General features: G+C 54.5%; 1 protein-coding gene across 2 annotated transcripts in view; it reads right to left on the bottom strand.

The window, feature by feature from the left end:
* Positions 1–10,424: 10,424 nt before the first annotated feature.
* The window catches only part of BCAS4 (breast carcinoma amplified sequence 4), a 55,761-nt gene continuing 46,526 nt past the window's right edge, over positions 10,425–19,659 (bottom strand). For both annotated transcript variants that reach the window (XM_082744922.1, XM_082744921.1), the window contains one exon: positions 10,425–10,798. In XM_082744922.1, the coding sequence (XP_082601048.1) occupies positions 10,685–10,798 (114 nt within the window). In that variant the 3' untranslated portion in view covers positions 10,425–10,684. The remainder of the gene's footprint in view (positions 10,799–19,659) is intronic.

Genomic DNA, 19,659 nt, shown 5'->3' with positions numbered 1-19,659 from the left:
GCTCACAGAAGACCAAGATGTGCCACTGGCGTTAAGAATGCTTTCTCTCAAGGCACCTGTTAAAACTTCTTTTGGTTTCCTTTTGCCTTTCCCCTTTTTAACTGCAAAAATAAACATCCTTGAGTTTTTCAGTTCCCCTTTTGTCAAGGAGCAGAGCCTGCTTATATATGTAAATGTCTCGATAAAAGGATGTTAACAAACCGGCATTAATTTGCAAGCCGAGTATTAATGCCCTGGCAGTTCTTTCTTCTAAAAGGAAGTAAATGTTAGTTTTCGCCTTACACTGGGAACAATTGTACTACACAGGCAACTACTCTCTGCTTCTGTTGTAATTCTCTAGACCATCTTGCTACTAAGAAGGCTTTGGAGATCACACCGGTAAGGTCAAAGGAGCTAGTATATTTACTACATCACTCCCAAGAGCAGCTTGGACTAAAGAGTGGAAGCGTACAAGGAGGCAGTATTAGGCGACCGTTTTCAGTAATTACAATGATGGAAAGCTCCAAACCTTACAGAGGGCAGAAGCCGAGCAAGCACCTCTCGGGGACTTTGGTCTAAACAGGTCTTAAGTGGCTAGCTTCCATCATTTTTAAGACTTCTTCCAAAAAACAGCTGTAACAAAAGCATTAACAAGACCAAAGTAAGTTGACCAACCTCCTAAAATGGTGCCGTCCTGCTTCTCAAAAACTACAGGAGCAAGTGCAAGAATAGACCAGGACCTTTAGGGCACTGGGGGCTGGCCTGGAGTTGTCTGTGCTGTAAGGAGGAGAAATTCTATAGACGCCCACTGATGACAGTAAGGACAGGACGTCCCCAAACTAAGATGCCCCAGATGTTCACATCAGAAGAACTGGCTCTGAGAAAAACTTTTACTTAAGGATTGTAAATAGCAGCTATCCTGAAGCCCTCTCGCCCTTGGGGTGAAATTAGGCTGCCGAATAAATTACTAGGTGGGAAGGATGGAACCCCGGGCTCAGGAGGCCTACGTGGAGTTGTACAGAGACTCGCACACAATAGCGGAGGGGGGGTGTACGTTCCTGGTTGAACATTTGAGCAGAGACATGAGTGTGCTGCCTCGCTAAGGTGGTCAAAAGGGGCATTGTTGGCATTTGGAGAAGAATTCGGCCACCTAAGAACTGGAAACAAAGATCCCCAACCAGCCATGTTGCAGAAGCCCTAAAAGTGTCTCAATAAAAGCCATTGAAAAGAATGTCGTTGCTACTGTTTGCTTTTGGAATAATCTGGAAATAAAAGCTGTGGCAACCTGCCACCTTCTAATTAGAGAATGTCTATAAACTGTAGACTGAACAAGCCTGTAAATGTCCTTCCCAGGAGACTCCTTTATGTCCTTCCGATTCTCCTGTGGCCCTGACTTCCAGAGTCTGACCAACGAGCAGCGGGATTTCTCTCGCTTTTCAGCACATTGAGGCACTTTCTTCTCCCATCGTTGGTCTCCATCGAACAGCACTTTGTCCCCCTCTTAAGAGCTAAGCAGAAAAGGATTTGCCCCTTTGCCCTGTAGTTACGTATCCAACCCAAAGGCCTGCCTGTTTGTAAAGACAGATAGGTTTCAGGAGGGAACAAAACAATCTGAAAACCTGTGATGGAGGTGGGGCACCGCCCCAACTGAAACTCCACTGGAAGCCACTCAACTTGGCTTTTGTCAAGTAGGTACTGCTATGTACAGGGGTGGTTTCCCTACCTTGACCCCAGACTGCCAGCATCAAACCCTTGGGACGGAGGCCCCAAAATCCTCTCTCAGGGATTCTGTGCTACTAAAGCTTGAGACTCAATTTGCGTAATAGAAAACACACTCTGTACTGATGAAATTAGGATGTATTAAGTACATGGGTTTGGTAGAGCATCGGGTTAGCCTCTGCCCTTCCTTCGGCAGCGGTCTTTTCTACCCTCATTTCTAACCGACCCTATTGCGCACCTGGTCAGCACCAACTGCAAGCCTGTCGCACCGAAATGCCCCCCTCTCCCCGAAAACAAACTAGAAGAGGGTGCTCGCACCTCTCAGAAACGGCATTCCAACACACCAGTTACCAGTTGGCCACCGTGAGGTGCTCTAGAAAGACATAAAATTCTTGATGGTGCATCCGGTTAGTAAATAAGGTATTTTCTATCAACGACTAGTAGAAGGTCAGCTTGAAAACATCCAAATTTGAACCAGAGAAGGGTCACCGTTCTGGAATTCCTGACTACTTCCATCAATGGACTCCACTTTAAACAACTGTAACATTCACTAGAACGTAAATCTAAGTGGAATTGCAAATTAGCCGGGAGTTGTGTTCAAAAAATTTGTATATAAGGCGAAAGTTGCATGTCCTGGAAATCCTCCAGTCATGATTTCAAGTGCAAGTAAGAGAAGGACAGAGGAAGGAAGGTCCATAGTCATTTCCAGGGCAGATGACCTATGAATGGAATTCAGGGCAGAATCTTCACTATTTAAACGAGCTGTTGTAGCTGTGTGTTTTTCAGAATACGGGATTCTCGGATCTGTGATGGAGGCCAAACGCCACCACCTGCCCAGCGCCATCAGGCCTCAGAGCTGTTAAGGCCGTTTAAAGCTCAGCCGGCTTTTGCATGAGTCTTGCTAGAACTTTATTAAGCTTTTATTACTAAGTGAGGCAAAATGAATATCCTAATAAGCCAACTGCTCAATTTTGGAAACTGATAAGAGATTAGAAATAAAAGGTCTTTCCCAATGTAGTTGTAAGAACCGTACTGGCTGGGACTTGGACTAGAACATGATACTACCTTGTACTGAGTGTATGTGAAGCGGCCAGACAGGAGAGCCTGGGGATTAGTGGTCAAGGCCCTACATGGCTTGCTGGTGGCTGCCTCTGCTGGCAAGGCTAGCTAAGTGGGGTTCCCTGGGAAGAGGGAACCAAGAGAGGCTCAAACACAGAGCTCTGTCCTTCAAGGACCCATCCTCCAGGCCAGGGGCAGGACTACACCTTTCCTAGGAGCTCAGCACACACAAGTACTTTCCGACATCCCTGAAGTGTTCCTGGGACTAGTAGGATAGGTACTAAATTCCAAGATAATTTAAGTCCTCAAAATAGTCCTGCCCTAGTGCCCCAATACCCCCCACCCCCAACAACAACAACAAGTCCTGTGAAGGCAATATCAGCTCCAGGTTTGAGAAATGAACTTGTCCTAAGATCCCAGCTGGCAGAGGAGAGATAGATGCTGACTCGGACCCAGGACATCTGAGTCCCCAGCCACTGGCACTCCAACTGCACCACGCAGCCTTAACCTGGGCTACAAAGGAGCCTCTTAAAGCCTTTCCCCGCTGCGAATGCAGACACACAAGCCCCATCTCTAAACCACACATGCTTTTCCCAGTGCATCATCTCCCACACTACTCTTTCTCACTGCCGTCTTGGTCATCTAACAACTGCTTTATGTACTTCGTATGTCTCAAGGGCCCTTTTTAAGAAGGAAAACTTTGTTTCTACAAGAAAGGACAGGCAGCAGAATTTGCCATTAATGAAGACGTCCATAAAAATAAATACAACACGTTAGATGAAAACTTCACCACCTGTTATTGCCTGCTGAAGGCTGTGAGCCTGAGTCTGGCTCTGCTTGTTAAAAAGGAAAACCAGAGGGATTCAAGGCACACAAAACGAAAATGAGACTTCTTCCTTGGCCCAGACAAGACTGAAAGAATTGGGGGAGCCGCGTGTCTTGGTGTGACTTATGTCTCCTAGTGCATTCCGAGGGGCCCTGAAGAGCCCAGGAGCAGCTCTGGCTCACAGTGCTTCCCAGGGAAGTCCTTGCCCATCAGCGATGACCTTACTCTCCTTACCCAGCTTCAGACACCTTTTTTATGAATGGGACTGTCACTGCCAGGGAACAGGAGTTCCAACTCAGACTGTGTGGATAAAGGGGACACACAGATAACAGCTACGCTCGGTGGCGTGGGCAAGGGCTCGGGTCCTCTGCCCTTCCTCCCGCCCACATGATCGCTCTCATCCTAGGCCGGTCCCCTGGTGTCCACACGGTGCTTCCCATTCACCTTCCCTCACTACTGAACAAGAGTCCTGACCTTGAGCCAAGCGGACCATTCCTGAGCTGGTCTCTGTGGCTGGAGGGCTCGGGTCAGAGCTAGCTCGGTGAGTCCCTGGGAGCTCAGAGACCCTGACTGGCTTCGATCAGTCAGCACCCATCTCTGGAGCTGGGGTGGAATCTGTTCAACACAAACCAGAAACCAGCTCACACCCAATCCCGCGCCACACGCAGGACGGTGGGAGGTGGACGCTGAGGCCCCTACGCCCTTCAAAGGAAAGCAAGCTCGTGCCGAATGTGAGACCGAAGAAGCCGTGTCTGCTGGAACGCAGGTAGCCAGTCGCTGTCAACCTCCTGTTCTGCCACCGCGGCAGTGCTGGGCGCCCACAGCTTGAAATGCCCGGGGGAGTTCTTCTGAGCCCCTCCCCCGCCTGGGGGGGGGAGGGGTTGGTCCCGTGGCCCAGGTGATTTCCTCTGTGCGGCCAAGACTGGGAAGCCCTGTTTTAAAGACACTTAAAGACACACACGTGAATGTGGCCTACAGCCTGAGCCCTCCCCTGAGTCACACCCTTGCTGCCGGCGCTTCCTATGTAAGACCATTTGTTCTGTTTCTCCCCATTCAACAAACACCAGCTGGACAGCCGAAGAACCCCCAACTCTACAGTCAGAGAGGCGACCTGTGTGCAGAAACCAATTGAAAACGATTTTTTTCCAGTTTATTTCTACACCCAATGTGGGGCTCAAACTTACAACCCTGAGATCAAGAGTCACATGCTCCACCAACTGAGCCAGCCAGGACCCCGCCCCCAACTTTTTAAGTTATCACCACACCCAACGTGGGGCTCGAACTCATGACCCTGAGATCAACAGATTCTCCACTGACTGAACCAGACAGGGGCCCCTGCAGAAACCCACTTCCCATGTGCAAACGAATGCCCCAGCTCCTCCTGGGGTCCCTGTGGGGGGCAATGAGGAGACCGTGGGCTCCCTGGGTTGGGGTCCTGTTGCCCCTGCCCCCCACCCAGCCCGAAGTCCTCGGCTCTTTCACTGATGAGCCGATGGAAGAAACGCACAAACCTCGTTCTCAGGCGCGTCCAGCTCTGCTCCCTCTCCTCCGTGGGGGGCCCGGCTCCCCAGTAGAGTGGCGAGGACGAACCCCATAACCAAGTCCTTCCGGGGGAGGGGCCACCTGCCACTGTCAGATGTGGCACCGCGGGGCCGCCAGCAGCCTGTCCTGACTCCAGACCCGGGGCCGCTCAGTCCCCCCTCAATGCCCTCCTCACCCTCGGCCCGCGTGCGGCCAGCAGCGCCTGGGCCCTAAGTCCCCGCACGGAGGCCCACGCAGCCTCCGCCCCACGGCCACGCCGCGCCGCCCACAGGCCTCAACTGCGTCCAGCTGACCTTGCCTGGGAAGAATGTGGACGCTTCGGAGGCCACAGCGGGCCCGCAGGCCTCACAGAGCAAAGTCTATAAAGCGGCCGAGACAGAATTGCTGTGAATTCTTCCAAAGCCAAGGACGGTCGTGCCCTTGCCCAAGAGACAAAGCGGGCCGAGCACACCTAGGAGGCTTCCCAGAGCCCCGTGGCCTTGGAGGGCCCCTCTGCAAACCTCCCCCCGACCACGCCCCACTATCCGAGCTTCTGCCTGAGCCATTCTCTGTCACCACCAGGCAGCTAAGCCACATCGACACCCAACACGGGGCCTGTCCTCACCACCCCGAGCCCCGGCGTTGCGTGCTTTACCAACTGAGTCAGCCAGGTGCCGTCACCAGGCAGCTCTTTAAGCAAATTCTTCAGCCCTTATTCAAGCTGTGGACCAACTAAAAACAATAAAACTTTCTGCAGAAGGGGAGGAAAGAAAGATGAAGTGAAATTTTGCTCTAAGATGGGGAGGAAAACCCCCGCTGCGTCCAGGTTCCTGGGTCAACAAAGCCTCCCCAGAGAGCCGGTAATCCTATCAGTAGACGCCTTTTGGGGTGTCTGCCCAGTCTCTAACCCTGCTCTCTGAGAACTCCCCTTTACAGCCCAAGGAGAGCTTTCGTCTCGCATGGATGTTCGACTTTGGCAGACGCTTTCTTCTGCATCTGTGGAAATGACTGTGTGGTTACTGGCCTGTATGAACACAGCGGGTTACACTGATTGATCTGCTAAACCGACTTTGCATTCCTGGGAGAGATCCCACGGTGTCGTGAGGTATAATCCATTTTCTACATTGCTGGGTCCAGTCTGCCAATATTTTTTTTTTTAATTTATTTCTTTGACAGACAGAGATCACACACACAGAGAGGGAGAGAGAGAGAGGAGGAAGCAGGCTCCTCGTTGAGCAGAGAGCCCGATGTGGGGCTCGATCTCAGGACCCTGGGATCATGACCTGAGTCGAAGGCAGAGGCTTAACCCACTGAGCCACCCAGGCGCCCCCGCCAATATTTTGTTGAGAACTTTTGCATCTGTATTCGTGAGGGATATTGGTCTCTAGTTTTCTTAGGTCTTCATCTGACTCGGTTTCAGTCACTTCCAAAAGGAGGGCCATGGAACGCACACATTCTGCAGTAACACCACACCCCCCTGGCCCAGGAAATTTGGAATGGGGGCACCGAGATGCTTGCCGGTGGGCCAGTGGCTAACTACACATAATGCTGTCACAACGGCAGCTGTCACTTCCCCCCAGCTGCATTTCTTCACATACTCCGTATCCTTGCAGTAAATTCTCCGTGTCAAAGGGCCTCCAGTTCTAAGGCTCCCAAATGCAGATGCCCACAGGGGCCAAGCAGATAAAATAAATCAGCGGAACAGTTGGGATACCAGAGAAACCTGGAAGAGCATGGCCGTCTAAAGCAACTCGGCTTTGGTTCATCAATTCTGACAACGATGTGAGCCTAGTAGTGCCTTATATTCCAGTTTTCAAAGACATGTGGGAAATCCAGCTCTTTCTGTCAACTGTCCTCATTTTTAATTGTTGGCAACTGATTTTGCTTAATTATTTTTGAAGAGGTAAACACCAAAATAAAAAAAAGGATAAAAAAAAATTGAAAACATGAAAAGTCTACTTCTCTCTCACTATGAGGGACTCACTGTTCTCAGATTTCTATGCACCCTTCCAGGGAATGTCAATGCCTTTCTCACACAGACGGTAGCATATCATGTGCAACTTCTCTGCACCTTGGCTTTCATGTGTTGGTGACATTTCCAAACTGGCTCATAAGGAACTCCTAACTCATTTTTACAGCTTCATAGGATTCTATCCGTCTGTGCATGTGGACGTACTAGGACTGAACCAATCCCACTACTGATAAACACTTAGGTGCCTTCCAGTCTTGGGTTATTTCAACACATGGACAATCACTGTTTGGGTTTATCATTTCTCTCGTGTGTGTCTATTAGGAGGCAAAATCCCTAGAGGTAGAATAAGAGGTCCAAGGGCATAAACATTTCTCATGTGGATCGGTGATGCCCACGGCCCTCGTGAGCATATCTCACTAGCAATGCAGGAGAACACTCATTGTTTCAAAATTTCACTGACAGTGTCAGCAAAGACTTTTCACATTTGCCAGTCTAACATACTGAAAATGGAGGAATTTCAATATTATTTCATACTTACTGGTAGAGATTGAGTATTTTTTTCATGTTTTAAAATGCCTTTTACATTTTCTTTTCTGTGAGATGCCTGTTCATATTCTTTCCCATTTTTCTACCTTGCCTCTTATTTATTTGTAGAAGCTGTTTATATATTAAGGAGATTTTCCTTTTGTAAAATGAGCTGCACATAGATTTTTCCCAATTTGTTACTTGTCTTTTTGATCATTTGCCTTTTGAATTTGCTTAGGGTTTTTTATTTGTTTGGATTTTTTTTTTTTGAGTTTTTGGTTTGTTTTTGCCATTCAGAGGACTTAACTTTTTTTATATATATAATCAAATGTATCTTTAAAGCTTCTGGATGTTGAATGATTCTCCAATGTTTCTGCCTTCTTACATGAATTCATTTTATACATCTAACTCGTCCTTAATCCATTTGGAATTTTGGAAATGTTCCTGGCGTACAGAGTGAGGTATGGAACTCGCTTTATTTTTTCCAGATGGTTACCCAGTTGTCTCAACACGAAAACATTTTTAAACAGTTCAGGGTAAACCACACATTTCTGCCAACGCGTGGGCTACCTTCTTGAAACCTCTTGCTTTGACAGACATGAAGTTCACATCCACGGCAAAGCAGGGAGGTGGTTGAATGAAGAAGAGCCTGGTTCTTCTGAAAATTTGCCCTCCCCTTTCTACTGGGGTCCCATAAAAGAACTTTTCCTAGGCTGCACCCGAGCTAGTGGTCAAGGCTTTCCTCTACCTGACAGGACATAGCTCACCTAGTACCAGGACAGTGACTCCAGAACACCAGCAAAGGACTGGGGTCAGAATTGCTGGCAGGCTCCGTGTCCTCACCTTCCCTTCCCACCAAGTTGTCCCCAAATGTCCCTCAAAAGTCACCGTTTGGCATCAGGACTCCCAGCAAACTTGGAATGACCAGTCCTTGCTCATGAGTCAGCTTCCCACAGATGTTCTCGGGCAACCACTCCTGTCCTCGCTGCTCTGGGGGAAAGCGGGTGTCCCTGAAAGGATCCAAGAACAGTGAACCACACAGAGAGGGCTGGTGCACACTTCCACCTGCTCTTACTCCATAATTTAAGGGCAGTCCCTAAGTCACTTGCTGTTGACCCTGCCGGATGCCACCGATCAACTGAGACGCACAAAAGTTGGCCCTTTCCCGGCCAGGCTGATCACCATAGCAATGCTGTTCACTTAGCGCCTGTTGCCATGCCTGAGACCAGGGCTCACACCGGTCCCCCGCTGCCATCCACACAAACACCCCCCACCCCCCAGGGGGCATGTGCCCTTGTTAGCCGTATTCCCACTGAGGAGGGAGCTGGGCTCAGAGAGGGTAAGCAACTAGCCCAGGGCCACACAGCTGAGGTGAGCAGGAGATGATGGTACCACCCAGGCAGGCTGACCTCAGAGCCTAGAAGCTCTAAGCCACAGTCCTGTGGGTCTCTATTTTAGGACACTCACAATGCTGTGGCTTGGTCACATGACATTCCCTTTCACCTCTCCCTGGCCCCTGCTCCAGGCCCGGAAAGGAGAAGGGCCTGGGCGTCACCAGCAAGTCACATATACTTGGCCCTCCGGAAACTGGTGTCCTCACCGCTTGTCTGAAAAATTAACTTTCCCTCGGATCCTGGCTCTCCTCGAGTGGACGCATTGGGGCCCAGGAAATACCCAGGCTTCCTTCATTAAAAACAGTCCTGATCAGTACAGCACAGCCACAGGGATGAACATGTAGCGACAGGCATGGTGTCAGCCACAGGGAAGCCAGACACACAGACCACACCACGTGGGCCCCGTCCACCCATCCGCCCATCACACAAAGTACCTCACCGACATCAGCTGATGGCCCGGGGTGTGGTTTGTGAGAATTCCTTGAACCTTCCGCCTAGAGGAAGCTATACCTCAGTCATTTAAAATAATGTATATACAAGGGGCACCTGGAAGGCTCAGTCCGCTAAGCGTCTACCTTAGGCTCGGGTCATGATCTCAGGGTCCTGGGATCAAGCCCCACATTGGGCTCCCAGCTCAGCGGGGAGCCTGCTCTCCCTCTGCCCCTCCCCTCCTCGTGCTTTCTCTTTCTCATTCTCTCTCAAATAAATGAGTAATCTTAAAAATAAATTAAAAAAATAACATACACAAGATTTTTACTAAAAAAAAAAAAATCTCCACAGGAAAATGATGGCTTTTTTGAAACAAGGCACCCACATTTTTTTTTTTTTAAGATTTATTTATTTTAGGGAAAAAGAGAGAGAGAATGTGAGAGCAAGGGGAGGGGCAGAGGGAGAGAGATCCCAAGCAGGCTTCCTGCTGAGCAAGGAGCCCGATGTGGGGCTCAATCCCAGACCCATGAGACCACGGCCTGAGCTGAAACCAAGAGTTGGATGCTTGACCTACGGAGCCACCAAAACTGTCCTAAACTTGTCATGATCCAGCTTTATTCCTTGTTTTTCTATTGCTCTCTCTCTCTCTCTCTCAGTTCATTATGTGAAATTTCCCTGAAATTTGAACGCCGGTCTGCAGCTGGGCTGTGTGTGCATGTATACTCTTGGCTCTTTGAGGAATTCCAAAACCAAACCCACACACGCCAGAATTCTTCATCACCAAGGTGAGAAATCTGGGATTCCAGGACAAGAGCAGGAAATTCATCTGCCTGAAACGAAATTAAGGCCAAGGCCCCTTTGAAGACCCCTGGAAATCCTAAGGATCTCCCCGTTCTCGCCGGGAACCTAAAGGCCCAGGGAGGGGCTCCCCGACGAGCAGATTCCTGGCCTCGGTGGCAGGAGCTCCCTGCGAGAAAACATTTGCACCCAGACCACATAGGACCTCTTGACATCTTTATTGAGATGATTCACAGGCCGGCGGGCACCGGGGATCGCAGACAGATGAGCCACTGCAGGTGACCCTGAAGCCGTGTGTCTGGTGGCATCAAGCAGCCACCAGGGGCCTAGAGCCACAGTGGCTGCTCGGACCCAGCCGCACGGGCCCCAGATGGGTCTCTGAACCCCGTGGTTCCACGTGCAGCAAGGGAGGGGACCACAGCATGAAGGGACAGCATGAGACAGGCCCCCCGGTTCAGAGGCTCACACGCGCCGGGGGCGGTGGGTCCGCAGTGCAGCAGGGCCGGTGGCCGGGGGGAAGTAGTCCTCCGTGCGGTACAGCGCGGGCAGCTCAAAGGCCGGGGCCGCCAGCGGCTTCTGGAACGACAGAAACGAGGTGCCCCATGAGCCTCTGGAATTCCCTCGCTCTGTGACCCAAGATTTCCAGTCGTCGGAACGAGCTCAGCTCATGGGCAGTGTGGCCCCTGTGACAAGGAGGCCACAGTCATTTGGTGGCACTGTCCGGGAGAGCCAAGGCCCTCTCAACCTGCCCAGGGCATCCAGCCACCAGTGTTGGGCCACCAGTGCAGGTCCCCATCCAGGGCAAAGTGCTGCCGGCGTGCGGATGTGCCGTTCTGATAGTGACCTCTCGAGAAGGCAGGTGTGTGTGCGTGTGTGTGTGTGTGTGTGCGCGCATACCCACGTGAGCTCTGCAGGGCGCCCCAGAACTGGGCCCAGGGCCTGCTGCTGAGCAGCTGGGGGGTGGGAGCTAACCGGGTCCCCATCTGCGCCGCCTAGAGCTGGTGCCATCTCAATGTGTTACTTTAAAAAAAAAAAAAAAATCAAACCATTTTAAGAAGTGCTCACTTATATCTGGTGTGGGTCTCTGTTGAGAAGGCTGGAGGAAGAGCTTTTCCATCAAGCAGCCCTCCCCGAGTTCGGGCTGCTGAGACCCTTTCTAGGGGAGAAACCGGCTTCACAGAGGACCACGTCAAACAGGGCTTCTCGATTGTGGAGGCGCTGTGACCCCACTGGCAGAGCAAGGAAACACCTCAGGGCCCCACCTCGCCTCTGAGGACACTGTTTGGGGGTATGGCCTGCCTTGGGGGTACTTCAAAGTCTCCAGACAGTTCTCATGCAGAGCCAGACCTGATCCCCATGACAATGGCGGCCCCCCTGGAGGAGGGAGACAGGGCCCTGCCGGGAGATGGGCAGGGATGACGAGGTTCTTCTGCGCGTCTCCACTGGGCATCCCTCTCACTGTCCCCCCCTTTCCCTCTGTTCCCCGACTCCTCTCCCTCGACTGTGCAGCCTCCTGCCCCCTCCAGCTGAGACCACCTACAGGTGCCCGGGCTGGGGGGGGGCTCTGGCCCATGGCCAGCAGCGGCTCCCCCAAAGCCCAACACCTCCACGTGCCCAGCACCGTGCCGCGAGCATCCTGGGCCTCCCCGCACACCTGTTCCCCCAGCGACGCCCTGACCATCATCCCCATCGTGGAGGTGGGGAAACCAAGGCTCAGGGGGTGCCTGACCCATGACCTCCAAGTGTCTACCCGCTCCACCCCCAGGTCCTGAGTGCCCGCAGCAGCCAGGGCCCATCTGCACACAAGACGGCAGCCCCAGCCATCCCAGGCTCGCTGGCGGGGAGACAAAGGAACCAACAGAACAACACGGCCATGTGAGGGCTAATGGCGCAGGGAGGCGCAGGGACCTGTGGAACCTGGAAGAGGCCCTCCTCCCCCTGGGGGAGGGGGCAGGGAGGTTTCCAGGGGCTTGAGCAAGCCGGGGACTTCCAGACTGAGGGATGGGGTGTCACAGTGCGTGGCGGGGAGGGAGGGGCACTTGGGGACTCCAGCGGCTCAGTCTGGAGTGGGGCCGGGTCACTGTGCGGAGAGGAGGCTCTAAAACCAGGGCCAGATCACACGGGCTCTCGGAAGCCGTGCTAAGAACTTCATCCCTAGGGACCAGGGAGCCACTGAAGTCACTAATGGGGAGTACGGGCGTGGAATTAGGTGTTTTAGAAAGAGAACTGCGGGGAGAGGCGGGAGCAGGAAGGAAGCTGGGGCCAGGATCGCCTAAAGGGGAGCAGCCAAGTTTAGGGCAAGAGTGGACAGATCCTCATGTCTGAGCTCGAAGCCCTAGAACTTCCCCGCACAGAAGGAAACCATCAAACTATTTCAGGTAAGACAGAATGTGCTCAGGTGTCTCCCTGTGTCCCCATCCCACAGCTGGAAAACCAGGATGAGCCAATCTCCTTGGCCAAGGGCCAGCCTCACGAAGGGCAACAGAACATTCCATCCGCAAACCCTGTATCAGCCATGCTTGGCTCAGCCGACTTGGAGGCACTTAAGGCCCAAGCCTCCCATCTGCCCCCTCTTTCTAGCACCTTCCTGGGCTGTCCCCGCCACCACTGGATGGGATGCAAGGCCTCCAGTAGCTCCATGACCAGGGCACAACTGAGAAGTGAGCTACAATGGCGATCTCCCAGCCTCGGGGATGTAATCTGTGGGTAACCCATGGGCTTAGGATCTCTTCACCCCATTTCTCCTGAAAACTGGTCATTGCAGTAATCAATCTAGAAAGTGCAACTTTCAAGCAAGTAATGCCAGCGCAAAGACCAGCTCCCTGGTCCTGACACAGAGAGGTCAAAGAACATGTTGTGATCCTGAAAAGCCAGGTCCCTTCTGCCAACCCTCGGGTCCCAGGAAAGGGAAGGGGGCCCAGGAGGGGCCAGTGTGGCCTCATCCTGACCCCCTGTTCTTTTTGAAATAGTGCCACCATTCAAAAGGGGGTGCCTCTGAGTGGGTAAGACACCCCTCCCAGGGGCGGGGCTTCTGCCCCCTCCCTCAAGGAGGGAGACTTCCAAAACAGGGAGAAAATCGATATAATTATAACAGAACTAAAGAAAAGTCATCCTAAGAGCCTCCTAGCAGCCCTGGACCAAACCCCTGCCAACATCTTAGAGCATGTTGGGAAATGCGGGCTGTGACTCAGGGCTGGCTGGAGAACTGAGCCTGAAGTCAGCCAGGCAGGAGTGACCCCTGATGAGCCAGGGGGCTCCAGACGGGGCCTCCAGGGTACCGGTGCTGCACTTGGAGAGTGAGTGTGGGGCCCGTCCAGCCTGCGCTGCCGCCTGGGATCAACCTCCTGATCTTCTTGCAAGATCACCTGGGCCTGTGCTGGACCCCGCCTCCCTTCGCACCCCCTATGGCTCAAGTGGGGACCCTGGGGGTGGGGGAGCGGGGGTGGGGGAGGGTGGCGAAGGCCTGACCCACCCAAGCTGTGGCTGGTCCCGGGGCTGAGCCTGTGACCCAAGCTGGGCCAATGGGAATCAGTCTTGGGGCTCTTACTACTGAGTCAAGGATGCCGCCCCCAGGTTGGGGGTGTTGGGTAATGGGCCATGAACCTGAAGGCCACCTCGGCCGCCACAAGGCAGGGCCTGCATAGGATTGAAGCCAACACAGGGACGCAGAGCTGGGGACAGAGTGAGATAAAGTCCGAACAGTATCATCTGAGCAGCGGAATCCATTACTGCCTGAGGCGGGAGTCACCCTGGGCTGTCTCCTGTCCATGAGCCATGCACTGCTCTCGTTTGCTTCAGCCACGTTAACCTGTGTCACTGTCACTTGCCCCCAGGCGTCCTAAAGCAATAAACCCACAGCAAAGCTGATGAGTACTTGCCAACCCGCAGCTTGAACCCGCAGGTAAGGGCTGGTGTGCGAGGCTAAAAGGAGCCAGATGCCCCGCTGCGTCAGGAGGAACAGACCGCATCCTGGAGGCCAGGCCCCAATCACAGGCACGTCAGGTGCCATGGAAACCCATGGAAACCCTCCGCGCCCGTTTTCTCCCGGATTCTCCTGGCAGCCTGCCAAACAGGGGTCTTCCCTGTGTCTCAGAAGTGGCAGGAACCAGGGGACCGGGGCATGGGGTCCTCCAGGCCTGTCCAGCTCGAAGCCCAGCCTCTGCCCATCCCCATATAGGGCCCAAGGCTTGGGGGACAGAGCAGCAAATCCAAACCCTTGGGACTCTCAGAGGGCACTTCAGAGATCTCCACCTCCCACCTCCCCTTCTACAGATTCCCAGGGCGGGGGTGGGGTGGGGGGCTGCCAGGTAAGCGAGGAGGAGTGTCCTACCGCTCCCCGGCTCCCAGGCTGCCGGCCTGGGACTGGTTGGGTGGTGGGGCCATCCGACCCTGCAGGTCTCGGACTCTGCCACGCCCCCTCTCGGACTCTCCCTTCACTGTCCCCTCTGCCCCCAGCCCAGAGCTCGCCTGCCAGCTTACTGTGCCGGGCCTGGCCTGCTCTCCCCCTGTCTGCCCACATCCAACCACACGTTCTCTCTCCCACCCTGGACACCCGAGTTCTCAAACCTGCAGCCCACACGCCAGACAGATGTGCTTGGTGGGCTTCATGATGTCTAAAAAGTGAATAATTGCAAACATGTAACCAATCAGGAGATTTCTCACGAGCACCAGACTGCCGGCTTGTCTTGGGTGGATCACTGTCTCCTAAAGCGAAGCTCGCTCACCTCAGGGTCCTGGCTCGCCCTTGCTACCTGCCCAGTTGTTTCCAGAAATCCCCACCCCCTCCTTGGGAGTCCCGGCCCACCTCGTGTCTCTGTTTTGGGATGCCCTAACTGCACATCCCGAATTCTGGTCTGCTTTCTGCTCGGGCCAGGGTCTGTACACTTGCTCTGTGAAGGGCCAGACGGTAAACATGTCAGGCTTTGCAAGCCGCAGGTCTCTGTCGCAACGACTCAACTCTGCCCTTGAAGCCCCACAGCCGCCTCAGAGAAATGTGCAAACCGGCAGCTCGGCCGGGCGCCAGGAAGACTTTCCTGAACAGTGGCAGGCCAGATGGGGACCCCCGGCCACGGTCTGCCCCCGAACGAAATCTGTCTTCCTGAAGAGGTCAGGACAAAATGCCTTCCCCATATCCCCCATACCATGGGCACTGGGTGACAGGTCACCTGACCTGCACCGGACGATTCCGGGCCAGGCCCACTGCGCTGACTGTCCTGGGCCTGGGTGCTGTGTGGCTGGCTGCCCTTGGCCATCACTCTGGCTCTAGCCTGTCCTTCCTCACCCCGCATCCTCCCTGCCAGAAGCAGCAGGCTACGCGGCAGCACCACTCGTGGCCTGGCTTCTGAGGTCCACGGGGTCAGCCCCAGAGCCTGGTCAGCCCCTTAGTGGACAGAGGCCCCAGGCTGACCTTGTGCAGGGGAGCTCGGGTGCCCAGAGGCCCACAGTCCTCCCCTAGGTCACCAGGCACTCCCAGCTCTCCAGGGCTTGGGAGAGGCTCCCCCGACTACAGTCACTACACCTGCCATGCCTCACCACACCTGCCATGCCCCATGTAGTGTCTGTGACCCTCCCAGGCCTCTTCAAGGTAGGGTTTTCTCTGCCCTTTGAACCTCACCGGAGCTTAGCTGTCCCTCCCCTTGATGGGGATCCACTTGGCATGGCTTCCAAATAGCAGACTATGAAAAGGAAAAGGAACTGCTCAGGAGGGACCTGGCGAACACTGCCCGAGCCAGGTGGTCAAGGTCAACAGCATCAGTGACAATCTTGCTGGCGGCCTGTGCCCTGGGGTGGGACAAAGGCTCTTCACCTCTGTGGTCTTCCTCCCAAAACCCGTAGCCCCGATCCAACCATGAGAAAAACAACAGATCAGCCCTAACCGAGGGGTACTGTATGAAATACCTAACCGATATTCCTCAAAGCTGTAAAGGTCATCAAAATCCAGGGGAGTCTGAGAAGCTGTCCTAGACCAGAGGCGGCTACGGAGGCATGAACTAAACAGAATGCGGTTGGTAGCCTAGATACCAGCCTGGAACAGAAAAGGACATCAGGGAAAAACTAGCAGAATCTGAATAAACTGTGGAGTTTAGTCATTAGCAATCCATCGGGGTTGGTCCCCGGGCTGGGACAAGGCACCACAGTAAATACTGTCATAACAAGGAGAGAAACCAGGTGAGGGGTATAGGAACTCTCCGTTATTATCACAGCAACCTGTCCCTAATTCTCAAATTTCAAAAACATAGCTGGGGGCGGGGGGAGCAACAGGTGGAAGAAACAGCTCTATCCACACAGACTGGACCCTAGCCTCTCCACAACGGCCATGACCAAGTACCAAGCACATTCTCAGCACCCAGCCCAGGATGGGCCCCGAAGGTTCACAGCCTGTCTGCGCCCACAACTGCAAAGAGAGGCAAGTATCCTTAATCGCATTTTGCAGAAGAGGAAACTGAGGGTGAGAGAGGTACTTTCCAAGCTCAGCCAGGTGCGAACTGGCAGAGCTGGACAGCAACCCAGGGGCCACCCAGCCCTAGCCCGAGCCTGGACGCAGGAAGCCCCGGGGCTGAGTGGGGCTGGGGGTGCACTCTCGGTACAGGGCTCAGCACGTCGCTTCATCACCTGCTTTCCAACCATTGGGACATCGGCAGTCCTAGACCCCACCCCCCACCACTTTTCAGCCGACTCAGAGATCACGAACTGGTGGCCTTTGGTTAGCATCTGGCCCGCAGACGTGACTGGTTTGGCTCATGCAAATTTAAACACGAGTAAACTGCCAACATGGAAGAATTGGGATGTTTCAAATAAATACCGAGTTCCTATTTCTCCTGCAAGGAGTGATTGGGCCACGCTGAGTCTGCATTCCAGCAGGGTGCAGGGATCTGGCCCCTCGAGACAGGGCATGTGCTGCTGGGCTCGCCGCCGTCCCCGCCCAGCCTGACTCGCTCGTCTGCAGGTCCTGCCGAGCCCCGTGGGCATCGGAGCTGGCAGGGGCTCCAGGCGCATGTCCCATCGCTCAGACACGGGGCTGTCGAGGAGCTGGATGGAGAAGGCCTTGCTTCCCGCCCCTTGCCCTGGGCCCCACGGGCTGGGAACCGCCAGCCTGGGGCTACTGCCAAGCCCAGCGGCTACTGCCCTTCCCGGCTCCCCCACTGCTCACCAGAGCCCGGGAGGCAGGCACTGAGACGGGGCCTATTTTGTGTGGGACAAAGCAAGCTTGGAGAAGGGAGGGAAGGTCACATGTCCAGGGTCACCCAGCTGGTGAAAGGCTGAGCTAGGAATCCCAGTGGGCTCTCCTGAGCTTTGGACCTGGTCCCTGCCACAGCCGGCCCACAGGACCTTCCCCTCAGTCCCAGCCTCCCTGTTCCGTCCTGGCCAAGGGCTTTCTGCACCTCAGGCCACGCCTGGCAATTCTGCCTGCAATGTTCTGTGTCTGCTCCAGGGCCCCAAGTCTTCCAGAAGGCTCTGACAGCTGTGAGCAAAGCTCCTCCCACTTCTCTGTAAGCAGCCCCTGTGTGTCCAATCCTGCCCGAAGGGCTGCACCCGCCAGCCTCGCCGCACCCCTTCCCCTCCGAACGCTCCCACCCAGCTGGGCCCCCGGCCCCAACCTCCGCCAGCCCAGTGGCCAGAGCAGCTGGTGGCAGGGGGAGGCTGCTGAGGCTCTGATGACAGAGGAACAGGGCTGGGGGCTCCCACAGTGGGCAGCCCCTGCCCTGAAGGACCCTAGCAGCAGGGATGAGCTGGTGCTGTCTCGCTATAGGTGATGCTGACCCTGGGCAGCAGCTCTAGAAGGTTCGAGGATCCCCAAGGATTCTGCTTTGAGCTGGAGGAAAAGCGTTAACATGGAAACTAGCAGAGGAGGAGCCCCTGGAAGTCCTGCCAAGATATGGCTGCTAAATGCAAAGTCACAGGCAGTCTGGGAGGGAAGACAGGACGGCCAGGAGGGCGGGGCCATGGCCATGTCACGGCCTCTTCCAGACTTAGACCTTCCTGGGGGCCCCAGCTCCCAACCCGGAGTCTGATCCCTCCATCCTGGACCTGGGCTCTGCTGCTGCAAGCCTGGCCCCTCCTCCATCAGGGCCCCTCTTCTGGGGGTCTGGGCTCCCCCGCTGGCTGGTGCTTTCATTGTCACCAAGGGCCCTGGGCCTTGCTTCTCATCCCACGGCCACTCACAGAAATGTCTGACTGCCACATATTTCTATGTATGCTTTCTAAAATATTCTTTTATTTATTTTTAAAGAGTTTATTTGAGAAAAAAGGCGAGAGAGACAGAGAGAGCATGAGCAGGGAGAGAGGGAGAGGGTGAGGGAGAAGCAGGTTCCCGGCTGAGCTGGGAGCCTGAAGTGGGGCTCGATCCCAGGACCCTGAGATCGTGAACTGAGCTGAAGGCAGAGGCTTAACCGACTGAGCCGGGTACCAGGCATCCCTGCGTGTGTGTTATTGAGCACCTGCCACGTTCCAGAGGCCCGAATCTGCACAGGTGTCACAAAGCCCTTCTACAGACGAGCAGACTGAGGCTCTGGGGTTATGTGACTCCCTGGGAGGCCCGCCCCCTGCCCAGACGGGACACCCGCATCCCACCTGTTCTCCATCCCTTCTGCTAACTCGTCCCGGAGCCCTCTCGCCATCACCACTGTCATCTCATCGGGGCCACCTCCGAGCTCCTCCCCTTACCCTTCACCCACTCTCCACCTGGCAGCCCGAGGGACGGTCCTAAGAAACAGATCAGTTCCTCTGGTACGTACAGGGCTTAGAAGAAAATGCGAGTCTCCACCGTCACCATCAGGCCCTGCCGGTGAGGTCACCGGTGGGCGCGCATCTGGCCAAACCCAGACTAGAGCTGTGTCCCGCTTTGCCTCCACTGGGTGGAGTGTTGGCACCCGTGCCGTTGCTTCTGTTTGGTCACTGGTGTCCTCCTGTTTTTGAATGAAGTGCCACTTCTCTAGAAAAGACGAGTCTCCAGCTTCTTGTTTAAAAACTCCAGAGCTCTGAGGCACGGAGTGGTGATGACGAGCTGGTACTGAGCTCTGGTCACACCCTTTCAAAGGGGACACACGCTCCCACCTCAGCCACTGGCCTGGCCCTGGGAGATGGTGTTTGCCACCCCAGAACCTTGTGATCCTGGCTGGCCGTAAACTCGGTCTGCCCCCTGCCAGCACCCATAACCCTCCAGCCTGGAAGCCCCTTCCAGGACTTCCCCGGGGTCTTTCCTGAATTGGACCCTTACACCTGCTACTGCCTGCTCAAGGCTTTTGTCACCTTGAGTGAAAAAGGGTCTTCTCATGATTGGTGTTTTCCTTCTGACCCTCCTAAGGGACCCCCAACTTCACCGGTCACCTTTCTTCCCCCACTGCACCACGAAGGAGCGTATCCTGTCTGCCTCTTTCCTCAGTCTCCCCACTGTGCTGAGCTCCACAGGGATGGGACCCGTGTCAGTCCTCAGAGCT

The sequence above is a fragment of the Mustela nivalis genome (assembly GCF_964662115.1).
Source record: "Mustela nivalis genome assembly, chromosome: 8".
NCBI lineage: Eukaryota > Metazoa > Chordata > Mammalia > Carnivora > Mustelidae > Mustela > Mustela nivalis.
Note: the sequence above shows the minus strand (reverse complement) of the source record. Positions and strands in the feature narration are given on the sequence as shown.